The sequence below is a fragment of the Solanum stenotomum genome, chromosome 8 (genome assembly GCF_019186545.1).
Source record: "Solanum stenotomum isolate F172 chromosome 8, ASM1918654v1, whole genome shotgun sequence".
NCBI classification, from domain to species: domain Eukaryota; kingdom Viridiplantae; phylum Streptophyta; class Magnoliopsida; order Solanales; family Solanaceae; genus Solanum; species Solanum stenotomum.
In genome coordinates, this window is record NC_064289.1 from 51,729,234 (window position 1) to 51,753,141 (window position 23,908).

A 23,908-nucleotide genomic window follows, 5' to 3' on the forward strand; every position below is an offset into this window, starting at 1 on the left:
AGACATGTGTCTACCACCCGAACCAAAGAGGACACACTATAGAAGAATGTGTAGAGCTTAAGGCAGCAATCGGCAACCTTATCAATGTTGGGAAGATCCTGTATATGTGGGGTAAGAACACCGTCCTTACCTGTGACCAACCGGAGCCCAGTATGCCGGTCACTGACCACACTTTGTTTTATTGTCACTACTTCACACCTTTTAAGAAAACGTTGTTGGATATATACAGTCAGTTGGTTCAAAAATGGGTCTTGGCCTCTATTAGAAAGGATGACGAAGCAATCGATCTCGTTGGGATTGAAATCTAGAAACCATGCCCTTATCATGACGCCATAGATCACAACATTGGAAGGTTCCTCGGGTTTTGCTATGACGTGGAATCCCTCATCAACATGGGAAAGATTCAAGTTAAGTTTACCCCCCGTGATTAATGCAGCAGTCAGAAGAAGAAGCTTTAATGAAGGCACCATCTATCTTTTAGGAGCTTTATTGTATATTTTTTTTTACTTTCCTTGTAATCTTCAAAAACTGAATGAATGAAAATGAGAATTTCCTTTTGTATTCGAACTACGTAGGGTCTGAATTCTCCTTGGGAGATATATAGGCAACCTTTCAAGGCCCCGCCCCTATCTTTTTAAAATTTTCTTTTCCCATTTTCATTCTACAAGGAAACACTAAATTCACATCAACAGATGCTGAGAGACGAAGCAAGAAGACCTTAGCCTAATGCAATTTAACCTCTCTGAGTCACCAGCCTCAAAATAAAAGGAGCAAACTCCTGCTTGTTCAAAAACAAATCAGTTCACATTATTCGTGGGTTAATATGTTCTCAAATGAAACAATTCTTATGTGTTTATATGCCCACTATGTGATATTTTGTGTCATATTGCCATGAATCGAAACTAACAAATTTGCCTTTGAGTTGTTTTCTTCTACAGGTAGTTAGAACTTATCTGTGTTGATAATCTGGCTGAACACCCTTATTTTACAAGATCAAAAGCTCCCAAAGATTCCTTCCCCGGTCAGAATTCTCGGAAGGGCAAGTCAACAATGGGTGACAACAATGAAGAGATTGGCCTTGCTGATGTTGTCGTGGCTCAGCCCGTCGTTGCTGATCAAAACAAACTAATTATGCAGCTGATGCATCAGATCACTGAGATGCGGGTCGAAATGCAGAGAAGGCAAGATCTGCCTAATTAGGTTTTGGCTTTCAATGCTCCAGCAGACGGAAGGCCTCCACTTCACTATCCTCCTTCAAACATGGAACAGGCTCAAAACCCACCCTCCAATCCTGTTCAGAATCCCTCAATCATCAACTTAACCACCCAAAACCCCCATTATGCCTCCGCCTCTTACCAAAAACCACCTCATCCTCAAAGTACCAACCCCCAAGCGTCACTCCCTCTTCAAAATGCCAACTTCCAAGCTTGTTGCCCCCCCCTCAAAACCAAGACGTTAACCACCCGCACACTTCCCTCAATCACCAAAATCAATATACTGGCCCCCAGACTTTCCCTCAAAACTATCAAGCCCCTCAAAATGCCCAGAGTCCATCCATTGCTCCACCCATACCTCAATAACCCACTTTCCAAATCTGGTTCCCAATGAGCACAACGCCAATAGTTTTGAACTCGACCACTATGAGGAGCGAGAGAAAGAGTGGAGGTCAAAGGAAGAGGTCGTCAAGCTGGATATGAAAGAAGAGATCCGAAAGGCCATGAAAGAGTTACGATGTATTCCTGAAGTCACCGGTTTGAGTTATGAGGATTTATGCATTCATCCGAATTTGGACCACCCGAAAGGGTTCAAGGTGCCAAAATTTGATGTTTTCGGAGGAATAAGGAACCCCTTAGCGCACCTGAGGGCCTACTGTGACCAGCTAGTGGGAGTTGGAAGAGATGTAGCTTTACTAATGCGACTTTTTAGCCGAAGTCTCAGCGGGAAGGCTCTAGAATGGTTTACATCTCATGAAACAAGACAGTGGCCTAACTGGAATACTGTAGTTAAGGACTTTATCGAACGATTAGCCTACAATGTGGAGATCATTCCTGATCGCTTTTCCTTGGAAAAAATGAAGCAGAAATCAAATGAAAGTTACAGAAAATTTGCATATAAATAGAGAAAGGAGACAGCTAGAGTTCGGTCTTCTATGTCTGAGAAAGAACTTGTCGAAGTATTCATGCAGGTTCAAGAGACCGAATATTATGATAGAATTGTATTACTCATTGGAGCAGAGTTTGCTGAGATAGTCAAAGTAGGTGAGACTATCGAAGATGGATTAAGAATCAGGAAGATTGGCCGTGTTGCTGCCTCGCCTGGATCCTCGGGTTTGTTGAAGAAGAAAAGAGAAGATGTGTCTTCTATCTGTTATAAGGGGAAGAAGACCCCCAAGGAAATCCTCATCATACCAAGGTCGTTCTCGACCTTCACAGAGTTTGTACCCGGTTTGTTATGCATAAGATGATTACCAAAATACCCCTCCCCCAGTTACCAAAATACTCATCCTCCCAGTTATCAAAATACCCCTCCCCTAGTTACCAAAATACCCCTCCTCCCAGTTATCAAAATACTCGCCCTCCTAGCTACCAAACTCCCCCTCTTATATACCAAAACTCCCCCTTTGGTTTACCAGACTCCATCCCATCGCTACTGAAATGCTGCCTCCAACTGTGCCAACGTTCAGACAAGTTACCAAACGCCTCCCCTAATGTACCAAACACCATCTCCACTTTACTAAAATACTCCCCTGAACTATCAAGCTCCACAACCATATTACCAAACCAACTCATATCCCAGATATCAAGCTCCCCGTCCAAACGCTCCAAATTATCGTCAAATGCCTCATTCTCAACAAGGCAATTACGATTCCCCACGTCTTAGATTTGAGAAGAAGCCCGATAGAAATTTCATTCCGCTCATTAAAAGCTGAACAAAGTCTTTCGAGCGATTAACTGTAGCAGGATATGTTCATCCAATAGAGCCCAAGCTAGTTGACACTGGCTCAAAGTTTTACAGACCTGACCAGAGGTGCGCATATCACTTCAGTGGTGTTGGACATGATACTGAGGACTGTTTCAACCTGAAGCATAAAATCCAAGACCTGATTGACCAGAATGTGGTCCCTCTTCAGACAGTCACACCGAATGTCAATAGTAATCCTTTGCCAAATCATGGAGGCGTCACTATCAATATGATAAAGACAGGTGATGATTGGTGTGTGACAAAGGCAATAGTTATAATCACTCTTGATGAACTGAAATGGTTGTAGCCTCGTTGAGCATTAGAGAGAAGAAAAAGTTTGTAAATCTGATACCTGAGAAGGTTGTTATCTTGGTGCCAAGAGAAACTCCTGCTCGACCAACGTTTGTGATTGAAACGGCTATCACTCAAGGCATGACCAGATCCGGTAGATGTTACACACCGGAAGAGTTGGCTCAAGGAGGACAGAAGAAGGACTAAACAAAAAGACCAATCACTGAGGCCGAGGTCGAGGAGTTCTGGAGAAAAATACAACCGAAAGATTATTCGATTGTGAAGCATTTGCAGAAGACGTCAGCTCAGATTTTTGTATGGGCATTGTTGATGAGTTNGGACAGAAGAAGGACTAAACAAAAAGACCAATAACTGAGGCCGAGGTCGAGGAGTTCTGGAGAAAAATACAACCGAAAGATTATTCGATTGTGAAGCATTTGGAGAAGACGTCAGCTCAGATTTTTGTATGGGCATTGTTAATGAGTTCGCAAATGCATAGACAGACTCTGATGAGGCTTTGGATGATACTTATGTGCATGTGGGTACTAACGGTGACAATCTAGCAGCTAGGATAAACCAGGTCATTCGAGGACACCGAATCAATTTTGTGACGAAAAGCTACCCTTTGAAGGCAGGCTGCACAACAAAGCTCTGCATATCACCATTAAATATCGAGACAAAATTATAAATCGTGTTTTGGTCGACGATGGGTCCGATCTCAACATCTGTCCATTTTTTACTCTCAAGCAGCTGAAATTCGACTTGGGAAAGGTTCAACAAAACTAGGTCAATGTGAGAGCTTTTGATGGAGTGCAGAGAGACACAATAGGGGCAGTAAACTTGGATAGTCATATGGGTCTTGCAGAATTTAATGTGGAGTTTCAGGTGTTAGACATCAATACGAGCTACAATTTGCTTCTGGGAAGACCGTTTATCCCCATGGCTGGGGCTGTGCCTTCTACCCTTCACCAACTAATGAAATTTGTCTGGAAGGACTAGGAATTGGTCATTCACAATGAAGGAAGCCATTCCAATGGATATGCACTGATCATTGATAAGGTCTCCCGAGGTTGCGATTTTTACACGGTGGAGCTGGTAAATGCCACCGGTGATGACTTGGCTCCACAGCCTCCTATGTCTTCTGTGTACAAGATTGCTACTGTTATGCTCCAGAGTGGTTTCGAATTAGGTTTCGGATTGGGGAAGCACTTCAAAGAATTGTTGAGCCTATTCAAGTTCCCGTCAGAGGAGCAAAGTTTGGTTTGAGATATGTCCCAATAGATGACGAAATAGAGATGAAAAACAAAAGTGTTGATCAAGCATTGGCCAGGCCATTTCCTCATCTGTACCAGTCATTTCCAGCACAAGAGTATGTCGACGATGGTGGTCTCGGGGAAGGAATCTGGGGCATGTTCGAAGAAGTTGACGCAGTCATGAAGGATGAAGTTGGGACCTCAGGAATCCGCAATGTCGAGCCAAAGGAGCAGTTGCAGAATTAGACCTCAATGCCGCTCTTGATCCCCCGTTCATCTTGGTAAAAAAGACACATATTTATGTTTGTTTTGAAAATCGGTGGTAGTCCGAAAGAGGCCCGAGACCCACCATTTATGTAGTTTTATTTTATTGTTTGAGTCTTTTTTAAATTCCCCTGTGATGTTTCAAAAGGCAAAATAGTCCTTTGACATGGCCAAAGTTGTGCCTGTTTGTCAATTTAAATGAAAGCCTTATTTATCGAAAATTTGTTTACTTATCTATTTACACTTTACATTCCTAACTTTGTTTGTTTATGCTTTCAGTAATAATAATTTAAAACCTGTCAATGTCATGTCATGTCATGAGCCGAACGAACAAAATGAGGTAGGTGATGATGAATGCAAGGTGTATGAAGATGAAAATGAGGTACTTAAACATGTTGTTGAAGAGTTTCGACAATTTGAGAATCAACACAAGCCGAATTTGGAAAAAACTGAGACTGTGAATCTAGGGTATGAGGATTGTGTTAAAGAAGTAAGAATCAGCGTCCATCTGACTGAAGCTTAAAGAAGGGACCTGGTTCGTTTGCTCAGAGATTACATCAATGTAGTTGTCTGGTCTTACAGGGATATGCCAGGTCTAAGTACGAACATGATGTCTCATAAATTGCCGATCAATCCAGATTTTAGTCCGGTAAAGAAGAAAACCTTGAAGTTTAAGCCTGAGTTGAGTTTGAAGATCAAAGAGGAGATTACCAAACAGATCGAGTCCCAAGTGGTGGAAGTGACGCAGTATCTGACTTGGTTTGCCAACATTGTTCCAGTGGCCAAGAAAGACAGGAAGATCAGAATTTGTGTCGATTATAGAGATCTCAACAAAGCAAGTCCGAAAGATAATTTTCCATTACCAAACATCCACATTGTCATTGATAACTGTGCTAAGCATGAGATGCAGTCATTTGTGGATTGTTATACGGGTTATCACCAGATCCTGATGGATGAAGAAGATGCATAAAAGACAGTTTTCACTATGCCTTGGGGTGTATATCATTATCGGGTGATGTCATTTGGTCTCAAAAATGTCGGTGCTACTTATATGAGGGCTATGACAACCATTTTTCTCGATATGATTCACATGGAGATCGAGGCGTATATAGATGATGTCATAATCAAGTCCCGAGAGAGTTCAGATCACTTGACTCACTTGAGGAAATTCATTGATCGTCTATGCCTATATAATTTGAAGTTAAATCCCGCCAAGTGTGCTGTTAGAGTGCCGGCTGGAAAGTTGTTGGGATTCATAGTTAGTAGAAGAGGCATTAAGTTTGATCCTTCCAAGATCAAAGTGATTCAAAAGTTACCTCCTCCGAAGACCAAGAAAGAGGTGATGAGTTTCCTGGGAAGGCTGAACTACATCAGTCGGTTCATAGCTCAATCCACCGTGGTGTATGAGCCCATCTTTAAGTTGTTGAAGAAAGATCCCCTGACCAAGTGGACCGGAAAATGTCAAAATACTTTTGATGCCATCAAGAATTATTTATCCAATCCACCGGTGTTGGTTACTCCGCGAGAAGGGAGTCTGTTGTTGCTATATTTGTCGGTCTTGAATAACGCATTTGGATGTGTGCTTGGTCAACATGATGAGACTGGGAAGAAGGAGTGAACCATTTTTACTTGAGCAAGAAATTCACTCCATATGAGGTTCGTTACACTCTGTTGGAGAGAATATGTTGTGCTTTGACTTGGATTGTTCAGAAATTAAGACATTATTTGTCTTCTTATACCACATACATTATTTCCAGGATGCCCATGAAGTATATTTTCCAGAAAGCAATGTCGGCCGGGAAGTTGGCTAAATGGAAAATGTTTTTGAGTGAATTTGACATTGTGTATGTGACTCAGAAGGCGATAAAAGCACAAGCCTTAGATGATCATCTTACAGAGAATCCAGTTGATGAATAGTATAACCCGTTCAAAACTTATTTTCCTGACGAAGAAGTAGCATTTGTGGGTGAAGATATTTCTGAAGCGTACCCTGGTTGGAGAGTGTTTTTTTATGGAGCGGCGAATCACCAAGGGAAAGGTATCGGAGCGATCTTAGTATCAGTATCTGGTCAATACTATCATATGATAGCTAAACTCCGATTTGATTGCACGAACAACATGGCAGAATACGAAGCTTGTATCCTCGGTTTGAAGATAGTCATCAACATAAATGTTCATGAGCTGCTAATTATTGGAGATTCAGATTTGTTGATTAATCAGGTTCATGGAGAATGGGCTGTGAAGAACCCAAAGATCACACCGTACGTGCAGTATATACAGAAGTTGTGTAAGAGATTTCGCAAGAATGAGTTGGCCGATGCTCTTGCCACCATTGCGTCAATGATTAAACATACAGATACAAGTTATATTGATCTCTTAGATATAGAGGTAAAAGAACAGTCTGTCCATTGTTCACATGTTGAAGCGGAACCAGATGGTTTGCCTTGGTATTTTGACATCAAGAAATATTTAGAGACCGGGACTTCTCCTGAGAATGCAACGTTCAACCAAAAGAAGTCGATATGTCGTATGGCTTTCAATTTCTTTGCAAGTGGGGAAATCCTTTATAGGAGGACTCCAGATATGGGCCTTCTCAGATGTGTTGACGCTAGTGAAGCTGCAAAACTTCTGAAACAAATACATGTTAGAGTTTGCGGTACTCACAGGAATGGGCTCACTTTGGCGAGGAAGATCCTGCGAGCCGGCTATTTTTGGATGACTATGAAACATGATTGTTGTAAGTTTGTGCAGAAATGTCATAAATGTCAGGTCCATGGTGATTTGATTCGAGTGCCGCCTCACGAACTCAATGTTATGAGTTCACCTTGGCTGTTTGTAGCTTGGGGCATGGATGTCATCGGTCCAATAGAGTCAGCCGACTCCAACGGACACAGATTCATTTTGGTTGCTATTGACTACTTCATCAAGTAGGTGGAAGCAGCTTCGTCCAAGTCGGTAACCAAGAAACTTTTAGCTGATTTTGTTCGCAGCAATTTGATATGTAGGTTTGGAGTACCACAATCCATCATCACTTATAATGGAGCGAATCTCAACAGTCATTAGATGAGAGAGATATGTGAACAATTCAAGATTACTCACCGGAACTCAACCGCCTATCGTCCCCAAATGAATGGAGCTTTAGAAGCCACCAAAAAGAACATAAGAAGATTTTGAGGAAAATGATCGACAATCACAGAGGTTGGCACGAGATGCTGCCATATGCCTTGTTGGGTTACAGAACAACAGTCAGAAGGTCAATTGGAGCCACTTCATACTTGTTAGTATATGGAACAGAAGCAATTATACCTGCCGAAATCGAAATATCTTTATTGAGAATCATCCAAGAAGCTGAATAGAGTGATGTTGCATAGGTTCGCAAGCAGATTGACCAGCAAACATTGATTGTTGAGAAGAGAATGGTTGTTGTTTGTCATGGTCAACTTCATCGACAGAGGATGATTCGTGCTTTCCACAAGAGAGTAAGAGCCAGAATGTTTGAAATTGGTCAGTTGGTTCTCAAACGCATTTTCCCTCACCAAGATGAATATAAAGGAAAATTTGCACCAAATTGGCAAGGCCCTTACATGGTTCGCAAAGTATTATCTGGAGGTGCCTTGGTCCTGTCGGTGATGGATGGCACTGAATGGCCGAAACCGATCAACTCTGATGTTGTCAAGAGATACTATGTGTGAAATTTCAATTTGTATTTCTGTCACTTCTTTGTAATCGTCTTATCTGCTTGTAATCACTTTGTTTAGAACTTTATCCCTTTTGTAATGACTTACGTCTGACCTGAATTCTCAAGAATGAGATACGTAGGCGGCCTATGTTGTCCTCGGTCAGTTTCTTTGTAATTTTTCTTATTTTTTGTTAATCCTCGAGAGGGGGAACCACGTTTAACCTGATTCCTGCCTCAACAGGATACGTAGGCGTCACACCGGCTCGGTCATATTTCCCATAAGATTTCTATTTTTCTTCACAATAGAAACTGAGACAGAATTTTTGAGAAAGACTCAAAAATTTTCAAGAAAAATATTTTCTCCAACAAGTCAAGACCGAAGTTACTTTGAGATTTTCAACTGGGACATAGTTTTTTAGAGGATTTCAAAAATTCTGTGATTTACTCAATAACAGTTCGAGATAAGCCAAGACAGTTAACTATGACAGAAATTTTTGAGGATGACCTCAAAAATTTCAATAAGGTTCATCAGCAGTTTAGAGCAACTTTGAATACTTCCCAGCAAATAATCCGACAGACCTCGAGGCATCAACCTCAAAGACGTTCACTAAGCTTGATGTGACATCACACTTGGAAGTGACATTTCCTAAATACTACTTTTTGAAAATATATTTTCCTTAAAACTTTTCCTCTATGTTTCAATTATTTTTTGCATAAAAATATTCTGTCTTATCTATCAAGAGGCGGGATATCGGAGAAATCAATCGGATATAGCAAGACAAGGAGCAGACAACCGAAGAGATCGACACAAATCAGTTCATTTTCAAACTAACAATTTTTCTGTGGATGCAGGTCTAGAGGTTTACCTCAAAATCAACATATTCATCCATTCAATGAATATACAGAAATCAAAAGGGCAAAGAACTCCCCAAAATTAACAATTTTTCTGCGGATGCATGAAAATTTTTTATGCTTCTCAAACCAAAGAATTAGGAATATGAGTAGCATTATTTCATTCAAATTCTTAGCAAAGCGAAGTTGGTAATGAACATTGCAACTATGTTCGAAGATGGAACAAATGAAAACCACGAAGAGAGCAATATTTTTATTTTTCAGCAACTAAAGATATCTCGAAGACGTTTATCTGCATTACATTATCAGATATGATAAAATTTCTTACCCTGAGGTTATTTATATCGTATTGTCGAATGAGATGATAACACTATTTGGAGAGTCATTTATATTGTATTGTCGAATGAGATGATACCACTACCCGGAGAGTCATTTATATCGTATTGTCAAATGAGATGATATCACTACTATGAGGGTCATTTTTATTATATTGTCAATTGAGACGATACCGCCACCCAGAAGATAACCTATGTTGTCCGGTGAAGCATTATCTTCATTCGGTACAAGGGATGGCATCATCAGAAAAGAAGATCATGCATAGCAAGAGAAGGAAATCATGCATAGCAAGAGGAAGAAATCATGCATTGCAAGAGGAAGAAATCATGCATAGCAAAAGAAAGAAGTCATGCATACCAAGAGAAAGAGGTCATGCATTGCAAGAAGAGATTCATGCATTGTGGAAAAGAAGTCATGCATCGCGGGAAAGAGATTCATGCATAGCAAGAAAAAGAAATCATGCAATATGGGAAAAGATGCATGCATCGTGGAAAAGAAGTCATGCATCGCGGGAAAGAGATTCATGCATAGCAAGAGAAAAGTCATGCACAGCAAGAGAAAAGTTATGCATCGCAAGAGAAAGATTTACCCATCACAAGAAGATCAACATCAACTGCATCATTGTTCTTTGCAAATATGACATCAAGAGAACCATCAATAACGACATCAAAAGAACCGTCAACATATTACATCAGCTTATTTTATTGATTTGACATCAAAGGAAGTGTACATTGAAAATTATATTGCAAATATGCAACACAAGCTTTATTCGCTTTACGTCAAACCCGATGGAGTTGACAACAAATGTTCAAGGAGAGCAATTAAGTGTCAACACGGTAAAAGACACTATCTCTCTATTTGAATTGCATTTTTATGCTAATGAGTTTTATCTCAGTCTTTGTCGAGAGCATCCAAGAGGATGAATTCTCAAAACAAACCACAGGTGCGGACGACATCAAAAAGGATGCAGCACAACGTGAAACTTTTTCTTAGCAAGGAACTGGGACATAGTCCAAAGAGGAGTGCGAAACTCTTAGGACGCGAGCAGAGGAGCGACTTCCACCACAATCAAACCACACCCCTATCAAAAGACATGTGGGTTTATCTTTGCGTTTGTCGGTTTCATTTTCGCATTCAGAAATTTTGGTCTCTATCAGAAGCAGCTTTTCAATCTGAGTGACAATGCGCTAAGAACTTTGGAAATCATGTATGTGTAAGTTCTTAATTATAGGTGTGAAGTGCGCCACATTCGTGGCTAAGAGGTTGCAAGCCTCATTTTCGTACTCGACTTACTTTGTCACTTTTCCAAAACCAAAGGTTATCTTGCATAATAGATTGCCTTTTCAACCGATTGAGTCAAACTACAAGCAGTCTGATTCCCTAGGTTGAGGGGTATGTAGACGGAATCAATGTTGAAAACTCGGTTGTATTCCAACATTCGCTCTCAAATCCTATCCTCAAGCATTCTGATCCCCTCATAATTTGGTACATGGATGACTGTTGAATTCTTTCAAAATCGTGCGTCAAATCAAACGTATGGAACTACAAGTGGCCTAAATTCTCATATAGCCAGAGATATGTAGAAAATCCATTTTCGAGGTTCGGCCATAATTCCTAAAGTCTGCACTACAAGCCATTTTTTTGAAGGATGAAGATGTGGTCAGTAAAAATTGGATTCGTCAATTTCATTTTCCTATGAATTCTTTCATCTATCCAAATCAAACGAGGGACAGTTGTTGACACCCAAATTTTGATCCTCCCCCGATGATTAATTTTCGAGCTTCTTGATTTTTCGAACGATTTAGAATAATTAGCTTTATATAATTCAAATTAGTTTCAAGGTTATTTTAAGCAACTTCAATCGATCTTTACAGTATTTTGAATAATAACTATATTTCATATAATTATATGTATTTAGTATATCTTACAAATATTTTGAAAATCGTAGCAAAAGAGTTCTACATTGATTAAATTAAGTATTTTATTAATATAGTTTTAGTTTGGATCATAGTTTAATTTTCGAATTAATTAGTTTGAATTAAAATTAATTATTTTATAAGTAAGTTAATTATTTTATTTCGTTAAGATTGAGAAGTTCGTTAGTTAATTATAGTGATTCGTCTTTTTTAAGTTCTAGCCGAATTAACCAATTTATTTAATTTGGCTACATTTGAATTTCATTTACCTACAATTGTAATTTATTTGGCCAATTTGTCAATTCAAAATCCAACTATTTTAATTCTACCCTTATTGCCTCCATCTGGAACGAAAGTTGGGCTAGATTTCCAACCATATTCCTTTCGTACCAAGGATCCATCAGCCCATATTTCCAATTCAACAAACCATTGTTCAGCCCAAATGCAAATTTCCCAGCCAGCCCACTTTTTTTCCAAATTCCAGTAATTCCCAACATACAATTCCACTCTAAATAATCTCGATCCAACTACTAAACGACCCGGCCCAACCTATATTCATCAAAGAAACCCATAACCTCAACATTAGCAGCAGTATGCGACACACCATTCTCCAGCGTTAACTCCAAATCGACCCATGTACGCACCCCACCCCTCCTCGACGCGTTAACCACTTCAACGAGTGAATCGATAGCAACCTCCAACGTTCACAACGGAACAAATAAATTCACGGCGATTAGACGAAAAGAAAACGACTGTCAACAGCAAAGAGTAATTTGACATGGCCTCGAGACAGAGCAGTACACGGCGCCAAACAAATCAAAGACCCAGTACGATCTTTTGTCTCCTTCCTCCCATCCCTCTCATTGCAGCAGCACGCATTTCTCCCCTTTCCTCGTACAGAATGGGTTGAAATCTCAGAGAAGAAGGTGTCGTCCCAAAATGGTGAAAGGATTTTGGAGTTGAATTTTGAATGGCCCCTGTTTATCCAGAATTCTCGTCCGTTTCCCCCCATTTTGGAATCCTAATTTCGCACATAAATATCCTCTCTTCTATATTTATTTGGGTGGAAGAAAAAAGCTGGAATTTTTTTTGGAGTAAGAAAACAAAGAACAACTTAAGCAAAAATTAGATAAAATACATACCATATACGTTTCAAGAAAATAGAGGAGATAGCTAGCTTCGGTGCTTGAGTTCGACATTTTGCCCGACTTTCTTGATCGATGCTCGAGTCGAACTTGTGTGGTGGAGGTTTTCATTGCTCTGCTCATTTTTTGTCTCAAATTGCTACCCCCAAAAAGGTAAAATTCTTTTTTGATCTCAACTCGTTTATTGGATGTTCTGTTTTGTGAATTGAAAACTTTATGCGGATGATTTTTTTCTTTCTTGCTTGAACGGCTATGCTCTTTCTTGGCTTATTTTGACACTTAGTGATCAGTCTTTCGGTTCGAGGTGATACATTTCAGTTGTTGAAGTTATTGAGACACGGAACATGACTTTATGCATAGTTTATGCTCAGAATGCCTTTGTTTAAGAGTTTGGTTTTTGTTCCTTTTGATTCTAATGTCCAAAGTTTGTCTTCCTTGTTGCTCCTTGTTCTTGTTTGGCATCTGTTAAAATGGTTGGAATAATGCCTTTATTGTGTGTTTGATTTCGATGTCTACTCTCTCTGTGTTTCAAGCTCAATGATTTTTTTAGTAGCTTCAAGATTTTTGAATAGAATAAAGGGATTTGTTGGTTCCAGCCTTATCAATATTGCTTTGTTATGTTCCATTTTGCTCATTTATTTCGTTCGCGTATCGAAATATGTCATCATCTCTTTTATTATTAAAAAATAGATTTGATCTGGCCCGTTGCATGAGCTGCGTTAATTAATTGAGTGTTCAACATGCTCTCCTTTTGATTTTGAGTTATAGGTCTATTGATTTTGATTATTGCTAGTGTGGTTTTGTCTTCTGTTAAAGCTCTTTCTATTCCAATAAGTTTGCTTGTATACCTTAGTGTTCTCATCTTTGAAGTATGCCAAAATGGATTTATTAATAGTTGTTTCTGTGTTAGTTTCAAATAGTTTGAACTCGAGTGAATAGACTTCCCTAAATAATTACTTCGATTCGTGGTTTTGAAAAAATGCTAGCGTGATTTTGTTTTTGTTTTGTGAAAGATGTCATTATTTTATTTGGGAAAATTGTCGACTCAGCTACTGTTTTTAAAAAAAAGTGGTATGCATCTATTGTTTTCTACACCTTCGGTTACTTAGCTATTTGAATGGTGTGATTAGATGCAAAGTGTTTTGTCAAATTCCCATGTTATCTTTTCTTAAAGCAATGGGTATAATTTCACTATTTTGGCATACTCTTCCATTTCTTCTTTTTATCTTGATCAGTTCGTAAATTAGCTTCTTTGCCTTTCTTTTTTTGTGATACATGTGAATCTGCTTTGAGCCCTCATGGACTTCTCTGTTCCCCTTGCATTTCGATTTGGGCAGTAAAGGCCCAAATTTGTTCTTCTTACTTGAGTCAGCCTCATTATCGGGTTAGCGAATCTGGTGTACAGGTTGAAAGAAGCAAGATAATGTTGGAAATTAAATTTTGAAGCTCCAGAAAGGGCAAAAACAGGCTGATATACCTGTTGTATACAGCAATATACAGTCAAAAAATATAATATATAGATCCAAAATGTGAAAATGCAGATTGATAAATGCAGAAATACAGAGCTTGAATAAAATCACAGATTCGAGAGTTCGAGAACTAGCGGTATGCATGGTGTATACATCAAATATACACTTGGTGTATATCATAACAAGTGAGAATGATAAGGGCCAAAGGCCCAAGAAAAATTCAGCAGGTCCAAAGGAGTGAATGGGCTGGCCCATGACTGTTGGCAAAGTGGTAGACTTAGGACAGGTGGACCAAAAGGCCAATTTAATTGGATTTGGTCCAAAGACCAAGTTTCATTATTTCTTTTCCCTCTCTTATTATTTATATTGTATTGTTCGACTAACTTTGTTTATTTTATGATTTAATTTAATTAAATTTTCAAAGATAGCCATTTCATTGTTTATCATATTCAAATTAAAATATTTATATTTTTTATACTTAACTTTATTTTTATTATTGGTCATGCAACTTGCAATTACTCCCTTTAGAATGACCCCCCTTAGTTTATTTCCCCTTAAAAATAATGAATAATTATTATTAAAAAATGTATAAATAAATAAACAAAATAAATGAGTTCTTTTACTTATTTAAATTTTTAAAAAATTAGTCAAAGTCATTTTAGTCAAATCGTTGGTCAACCGCAAGTTAGTGGACATTCCGAGGACCTAACACCTACTCGGAATGTTCATTTGAACTCGAACCCTTTTATTTTCCATTGATTTTATCTGTTTAAGTCTTTTGAAAACCTTAAGTTTTTTCTTGATTCTTATTAAAAATTAAGTGGCGACTCTGTTCTTTTGGAAAATCGATTTCTCTTAAACCATAAGTTTCATCGATTTTTCGAAAACTTAGTCATTTTTATTTTATTTATAATCTCGAGTAAAACACTCTTGACAGTAAAGTTGCATGAATTTTCAATGCTCCAGTATGCAATATCCTTTCCTTCTTCACCCAAAGGAGTTTTGATTCTTTCTGTTATGTGTTGTACTATGTCTTCTGGTAGGCCATCTTTCAGCTTCTCCAAGTTTCATTCCCCATTTGAGACATAAGTTGTCACCTCTGCTTCTTCCTCTATAAGTCCCTCAGGAACAATGAAGTATAAAGTGCCAAGTCCCGTCCAATTTTCAAACCAAAAGCTAGAATTTCCTTGCTATGGTTTCCAATCGATCAAATGCTCAACCACTTCCCTAATTTGTATCATTTTTTTCCATACACTTGAACTATTTCTTCCTTCTGCTAAAATTGGATGAAGTTTTTTAAAATATTTGTTCCATATGAACAAACTCCACAGGCTTGTAGAGGTTCTAAAATTCCACCAAAGTTTAGCAAATAGAGCATTTAAGGTGTCTTTTAGAGATCTGAAACCTAAACTTCCTTCATCCTTTGGTGTGCACAGAGTATCCCAGACCACCCAATGTTTGCTTTTCGTCCCTGGTGTATTATTCCAGAAAAATTTAGCAAAAGATTGACGTATTTGCTTGAGCACTCCAACTAGGGGGGTCATAGCTGAGAGCAAATAGACAAGAATAGTTTTTAGCACATGCTTGATCAATATGTATCTTCCAACAAATGAAAGAGTCTATTTTGCCAAGATTGAACCATTCTCATAATCTTTTTCACTAGATCTTCAAAGTATATTATTCTCCTCTTTCCATAAAAATCATGACACCCTAGATAGGTAATTGGAAAATAACCTTCTTTCATGTCTAGAGTTTTTTTAATTCTATTCACAGTATGATTATCAATCTTGTGGTGGAGGTACAAACTACTCTTCTCGCTGTTTATTAATTGTCCAGATGATTTCTCATATTTTGAGAATATTAATTAAGGGTTTATCATCTCTTGTACAAAAGAGTATGGTGTCATCTGCATAGGATAGATGATTGATCTGAGGACTCCATTTGGGCATATCAAATCCTTTAACAATTGGGTCATTATGCAGATTCTCATCGTGATCACGACCCAGGGTCACGCAATCACGATGAGTAAGGCATTAAATTTGACCATTGTCATAGCGGCAAGACCCACGCGATCACGATGCACCCAAGATGATGCTACATGATCGTGATGAGGGAGTCTCGCGTTCAAGATGACTAAAATGACCATGCACTAGAACCTGAAACCATCCAAACTCAAAATCATCAAAAGGACCCTCGAGATTCATTCGAAACCCTTTACAAGGATAATTTTATTCTTTTCTATTATGGAAATATAATTATTACACAATATTCAAGTTAGAGTATTGGGATTTAAACATCTAATTCAGAAAATAATTAAATAAATACCATAAAACTCATATTGTGCAGTTAAACTATTCTTAAATTTGGTCAAATTATCTCAGTCAACTTTATGCAGTACTATTAGACAATCAACCACTCTTATCTTATATTCCCATATAGGTACTCACTTCTATATATATATATATATATATATTAATCTACTTTGCTTCTTTTTGTTTGTACCAAATATGAGTCACTTGGCTAAAAAAAGGTGTAGGAATACTAGGAATCTCGATGTGAGTGCGAGAAAAGTCATTTTAGGGAAAAGATTATCATCACTATGTAAGCAAGCAGAAGAACTGTCTATTCTATGTGATATAAAAGTCGGTGTGGTTGATTTTACACCTGGGGAAACCAAAGCTTTTGCTTGGCCTTGTTTAACCCAAGCTAATGCCACAATAAATAAGTATTTAGCTTGCGATGAGGCCAAACAACAAATTAAGTTGTTCACACAAGAAACCTATCTTCAACGAAAAGTTGATGCTCGGGAAAAATATATTGGTAAAATAGAGCAAACAGCTAAAGAGAAGGAAATGGAGAACCTATTCAACCAACTTGCTTGGGGAAATAGCATTCATGAACTAGATGCTAGAGAAACTAAAGGTTTGTTAAAGCTATTTGAAGCAAAGCACACTAAACTTAATGAAAGGAAGACTAAACTTAATAAACGTGTAGATGAGAATGTTTTAAATCAAACTGGTGCTAATGATAGCAATGTTGGAGAAGAGAATGATGGGAATCCTTAGGATGTCGATTTGTCATGTAGTACTTTTATATTCTTCAATCATTATTTTGTCATTATGTCTTTAAATAGCGCTTCCTAGTTATTAGATTGTCGCTCATTGTTCATCTATTTATGTTATAGTTGTCATTTAAATAATATATGAAGGATATTTTATTTAAGTCTAGTCAATCAAGTTATATGTATCCTTATATTTTTATCAAATAAAAATGTTTGTTGTATGTAGTTTGTTCCCATTTTCTCACTGACGGTTGGCGCGTCATTCATAGGTACTCCGTTAGAGTGAGTGTGATTAACATAAAGTTAAGGTTTGTGAATAACAAATGAAAGACTCATTGATCAATATAGTGAGTTGAAAGTTATGAGGTCTTGAGTCCAAATTCAAGCGCCACACAAAAACATTATGATTTCCTCTCATTTGTACAAGCTTTGGTGAATAGAATTACCCGATGCTTACATTATTGGGGAGTATAGGTGCCCTATGAAATTAGTCGAGGTGTGTGCAAACTAGCCTGAATGCTACAATTTCAAGAAAATCTAGATTTGTGTATAATTTGGAATTTTCTCCAATAAACCTATTTTTACAACGAATGGTAATCTCATCCAATATAAAAAATAAAATTATTAATCGACAATATAATATGACTTTGAAACGATTTTAGTCGATCCCTTTTCAATTAGTATTTTTCTTATATGTAAATATAAAAGTAATGTCAATTGCAATCAAATTTCACTCATTGCACTTATCAATTAAGGAATTGACCACTTTTTTGGGGTAAAATCTGTTGGGCCAGGCCCAATTTATTTATAGGTAAAGAAAGCAAAATAATAATAATAAAAAAAAGACAGACAATCTAGTCCTACTAGTATAACTCAAAAAAAAATTAAGGAAAGTAAATTAATGGTTTTGAGAGCTCAATCATCCGCCTCTTTTCAGCTCCTCCTTCATTGATCTCGTAAGTTATTCTCTTGTTGCTCTCTTTTTTTATATTTAAGTTGATTCTCGGTATCTCTTCCATGATTTCCATTGTTTTATTGTTTTTCAGTTGCAAGCTCATCTCCTGAGATTTTCTCTATAGCTCGAAGGACTATGATGCATTCTCTTTCGATTAAGTTTTATGTGTTGCTGATTGAAGGTCCCTATCCAACTTCCCCTTGTATCTAATAAATTGATTTATTTCTGCTAGATCTAGGTATTGTACACTCTTAAACTCCATCTATACACAAATGTATTGGGTATTGCTTTCTTCAAATGTTGTCTTGTTTCCTGATGATTATGAAGCTTTATTCGTCATCAGCTTTGATTCTGTATGCTCGAGTTGTTCTCTAGGTTGATCCTTTTAGTCTTAATTCTCATATTTGGGAGCTCAGATTTGTCACTATTTACTATTTAGGACCTTCCTGGCCTGAGTTGGTAGATCTAGAAAGGTTGTATAATATATTGAACTTTGATAGTTCAAAAAATGATTAGCTAAAAAATCAACTAACCTGTTACCTTCTCTGAATGTGTGTGATATATGAGCATGCATAGTTTGAATGTATTCCTAGATTTCCTCTATCATGTTTGTCACCTCGCATGGGGTTTTCATTGTTTCTAAATCATGTTCTTACGGCCTAAGGAATCTGTTTCTATGATAACATTGTGAATATTAGCTCTTTGACAGTATCTCATAACTTCTAGTATAGCTTTAATTTCTGCCTCTGTACTAGTAGTATTCTGAATCACTTGTGCTTGAGCAAATACTAAGTTTCCTTTTTCCAATCCTTAAACAGAAACTATATGAACTCCTCCCAAGGTTTTCTCTACTAACCCCATCAGTGTTGATATTTAGTCTACCGGTTAGTGGTAAAACACAAGTGATTTTAGCATAGTATAGCTTGGGTCTATAGCTACTTAAACTTCTGATCATATATGTCCACTCTGTTGGAAAGCTATTTAACCATGGGAATCTTACTCTTATGAACTGATATGTCAAGTGGTGAATCGGATATTTCAGTTTGTTGTAAGATATGTCGTTTTCATGTCTAATAGAATTTCTTCTTTTCCAAAGCTCCCAAATTATAAAAGTAGGGAGTACTCTCAACATCGGCTTCAATTTAGGTGTTGATGTAGTGTTCCACCAAGTGATAAGTACTTGTGAAAACTGCATCCGTTCCATAGCAATGCTTGCACATAAAGCAAATTATCTTCATAGTCTTGCAGCTATAGGAGATGTTAGAAAAAGATGGCTCATTGTTTCTTGTCGATAAGCCTCATAACACCAGTATCTTGGAGAAGTATTTATGTGCATATTTTTTAAATTATCATCAGTAGAAATCCTTCACCTCAAAACTCTCCACTTGATCGCTGCTCGAGTCGAACCTGTGTGGTAGAGGTTGTCATTGCTCTGCTCATTTTTGTCTCAAATCGTTGCCCCCGAAAAGGTAAAATTCTTCTTGATCTCAACTCGTTTATTCAATGTTCTGTTTTGTGAATTGAAAACTTTATGCGGGTGTTTCTTTTTTCTTTCTTCCTCGAACGCCTATGCTCTTTCTTGGCTTATTTTGGCTCTTAGTGATCAGTCTTTCGGTTCGAGGTGATACATTTCAGTTGTTGAAGTTGTTGAGGCACGGAACATACCTTTATGCATAGTTTATGCTCAGAATGCCTTTATTTAAGAGTTTGGTTTTTGTTCCTTTTGATTCTAATGTCCAAAGTTTGTCTTCCTTGTTGCTCCTTATTCTAGTTTGGCATTTGTTAAAATGGCTGGAATAATGTCTTTATTGTGTGTTCGGTTTCGATGTCTACTCTCTCTGTGTTTCAAGCTCAATGATTTATTTTTAGTAGCTTCAAGATTTTGAATAGAAGAAAGGGATTAGTTGGTTCCAGCCTTATCAACATTGCTTTGTTATGCTCCATTCTGCTCATTTATTTCGTTCGCATCTCGAAATATGTCATCCTCTCTTCTCTTGTTAAAAATGGATTTGATCTGGCCCGTTGCATGAGCTGCATTAATTAATTGAGTGTTCAACATGCTCTCCTTTTGATTTTGAGTTATAGGTCTGTTGATTTTGATTATTGCTAGTGTGGTTTTGTCTTCTGTTAAAGCTCTTTCTATTCCAATAAGTTTGCTTGTATAACTTAGTGTTCTCATCTTTGAAGTATGCCAAAATGGATTTATTAATAATTGTTTGTGTTAGTTTCAAATAGTTTAAACTCGAGTGAATAGACTTCCCTAAATAATTACTTCGGTTCGTGGTTTTGTTAAATGCTAGCGTGATTTTGTTTTTGTTTTGTGAAAGATGTCATTATTTTATTTGGGAAAATTGTCGACTCAGCTACTGTTTTAAAAAATAAGTGGTATTTAACTATTGTTTCTGCACCTTCGGTTACTTAGCTATTTGAATGGTGTGATTAGATGCAAAGTGTTTTGCCAAATTACCATGTTATATTTTCTTAAGAGTTAGGTAGAAGGGGTTATGTCACGCCCCGAGCCTAAATCTTGGATGGAGCTGACACTCGATGTCATTGATGACCCAAGCATGTCCATAACATGATATTAGACATGAGCATACTTCTAGTTATGAGTGGAAATGTAGTATGAAAATATTTGAAGAGACAAGTTTTGTAAAAGAATTATTTTGCATAAATGTAAGTCATATAGTACTGAAATCACTGACAAAGGACACAGAGGTCCAAACAAAAGCATAACAAATTGTATGTTTATGAAACCTCTAAACATAATGAAATAATGTCTATCGAGACAAGGCCCCTGATACACCTTAAACACATAATCATAAAATTCTAAAAAATGAAGACTAAGTGTACGTCATACAAGCTTAAGAAGTCCTACATTGAAAAAATATAGGAGAGATGTTGGGTGTATAAGTAAGCGGACCTTACACACTAGTGATACGTTTTAAAGTCATACGGTTCTAGACCCAGAACAGTATATCACTAGTGGGCAAGGTAGTTACAAATGGTATCAGATTCACTCTTGTGTAAGCCTTGCCGATGTGGGCTAGAGTTCAACTAAATTAAGGAAAATCTCGGTAAGATGGGGCAAACTTCAATGTTAAGTTTATGCAAATCACATGCATTGGGGCAAACCTCAACGAGGGTGTTGAATCCATAAAATAGGGTATATGTGACACCCCAACTTAGATTAAGAAGTCTCATATTGACAAAACACACAAAAAGATATTGAGTATATAAGCAAGCAAACCTTACACATTAGTGATGCATTTCAAAATTGTGTGGGACCTAAAGCGAACAATAGCATTAGCAAGATGTATCGTTACACTAGGCCCTGGACACAGAGAGGGGGCTCACTAATAGTAGAAGATATGGAATCTACTGAGCAGATTGATCACGTATATGCGTACCTAAGTCTACGTCAATCAAAAGATGTAGCGCTCCCAACAAAAGGGGTGTAAATACATGTGGAATAGTACTGTCTATAAAATGAAAGAATGAAATATAACATACATATCAAGATCATTAGAAGCAGTCAACATAATTATGGTCGTAACATATGAAGGTTAATTAAGAGATAAAGTCGTTTAGATTGTCTTAGGGATATTTCTTTCATCATTTTTTAGTTCGTTATGAGAGTCTAATAGTGTAACCAGACAAATATTAGAGACTATTTTAAGAGTTATAAATAGTTAATTAGAAACTCTTTTCACACTGAAATTTGGATGAAAATACCCCCAACTTAAACGTGGAAAATTTCAAGAGCAACTACTGAAGTTTGAATATCTATTAGTTTAAAATTCTGTGAATTGTTGCTAGAGTTTAAAGTGTGCAGTTTCAAGACTTTTAAGTTATACTTATCAAAAAGAAAATATTACCATGGATGAAATTTTTAAAAAATCACATTATTTCATGTATCTATAGAAGGGTTTGTTCAAGTTTTGAGATACATTCATAGAGTTCAACTTTTTTTATTGCAACTCTCCTTATGGAGTAAAATAATTCTTCAAAATTATATAAAAATACTTATTCCAAGATCAAGACACTTATCCTTGTTTGGATGGTTTTACTCATATTGTATTATTAGTTTAAATATGTTTTGATTGCTACTTAAATTTTATTGTATTGTATCATTGAATTCATCATAACGATGAAAAACCTCATTTTGTGTAACAACTAATTCGATGTGATTGTATCATTACCTTAATATTTCTTTTTCATATTGTCTTTATCATATCACCCTACTTTTGTGCATAAATTTTTGGGTTTCTTTATTGATTTTTTTCACTTTATTTAGAGTTTTATTTTATTTGAACTATTTTATTATTATTATGTCGTATAGATATTGTGTATTTTTCATAATGAAAATATTTCTATTTACCCGTAGTGTCGCTAGAAGGGTAAATATACGTTTACAAGCTATTTTGAATTTTCATGTATTACTTATTAATCAAAAATCTTGTAAATTAAATTGAATTAACCCAAAACAAATAGAACTGACTGAATGTCCGTCCTAATTCGATGTCCATCACTAGTAATAAGTTCTTATTAAAGACATTCACACCCACAACCTTTAAATCTTAGAACCATCTCTGTCTACAAGCAATTAGTTTTATGTAACTATATATCATTTCAGGAAAAAAAAAATCATTTCATTTTTTTTATAAGAACTAGTAATTAAACAATAAAATGATGAATTTTGTATTAAAATAATTAAGGCAGAGTTAAACATATTTGAAATTTATTAAGAACTATATATGGGTCAGCAAACTGATTTGGTCATTTGGATAATTGTTAAATATAGATGAATTTTGATCTGATAATTTTGCCTTTGATAGTATGAGTTTGACTTTAGCAAATGCTCATTTCTAACCACAGAAGAAGCACAAAATGAATTGAACTCTTGTGGTGACAAACAAAAACAATAAGCAAATAAACCATGAAATTAGTTTCAGAATTTATAGACCTCATTTCCTTGTAGAACATCGCAAACTTCTTGAGGGTTGAACAATCCACTCCGTTTTCAAATATCTCACGGTGATTCCATGCGAGCAATTTCTCTTTCCATATCTTGCACTAGATTATACACATTGGAGCAAGTAGTTGCTTTTGCCCTTCAGGAATAAAAACCACATGCATTTAATGTTTGACAACTCCTCCACATAAAACCCATGGAAACACGCAATATCAAGCAAAACACTCCGAGTATCATCATCAAGTCCATCAAAGCTGATGTTGAGAATTGTTTTGGATATCACTACAAGGAATTGCTCTTAGTTTTTGGACTTCATATCTTCATTTAGTCACTACTAAAAAAACAGTGAATACCGACCTAAAAATTTTCGACCTCAAATGGAGGTTAGTAATTTCCGACCTCCAGAGGTCGATATTTACAAGTAGTCGGTTTTTATGCAAAATAAAGAGGGAAAACCAAATTTCGACCTCTGGAGGTCGGAATTTTTCCTGGAAAAAATGAATTACAATAAAAATACCGACCTCATGAGGTCGGTATTTTTTATATTTAATTGAGAAAATAATACCGACATCAAGAGGTCGGTTTTTATTGTAATTCATTAAAAATTCCGACCTCCTGAGGTCGGAATTTTTTCTCAATTAAATATTTTATAATACCGACTTCCGAATGTCGGTAGTATGTAATTAAAATACCGACCTCATGAGGTCGGTATTTTTATTTCATCTAATTACTATTAATTAAAGCGACATCC

The 23,908-nt window shown here is 36.8% G+C and overlaps 2 protein-coding genes across 2 annotated transcripts in view; both read left to right on the forward strand.

Moving 5' to 3' along the window:
- The window catches only part of LOC125875232 (probable serine/threonine-protein kinase PBL9), a 1,122,098-nt gene that overhangs the window by 27,116 nt on the left and 1,071,074 nt on the right, over positions 1-23,908 (forward strand). The gene's annotated exons all lie outside the window — the stretch shown is intronic.
- Positions 16,674-17,231, forward strand: LOC125873916 (MADS-box protein SVP-like). Its single transcript, XM_049554742.1, has one exon. It carries the CDS (start codon positions 16,674-16,676, stop codon positions 17,229-17,231), a length of 558 nt encoding a protein of 185 aa, XP_049410699.1.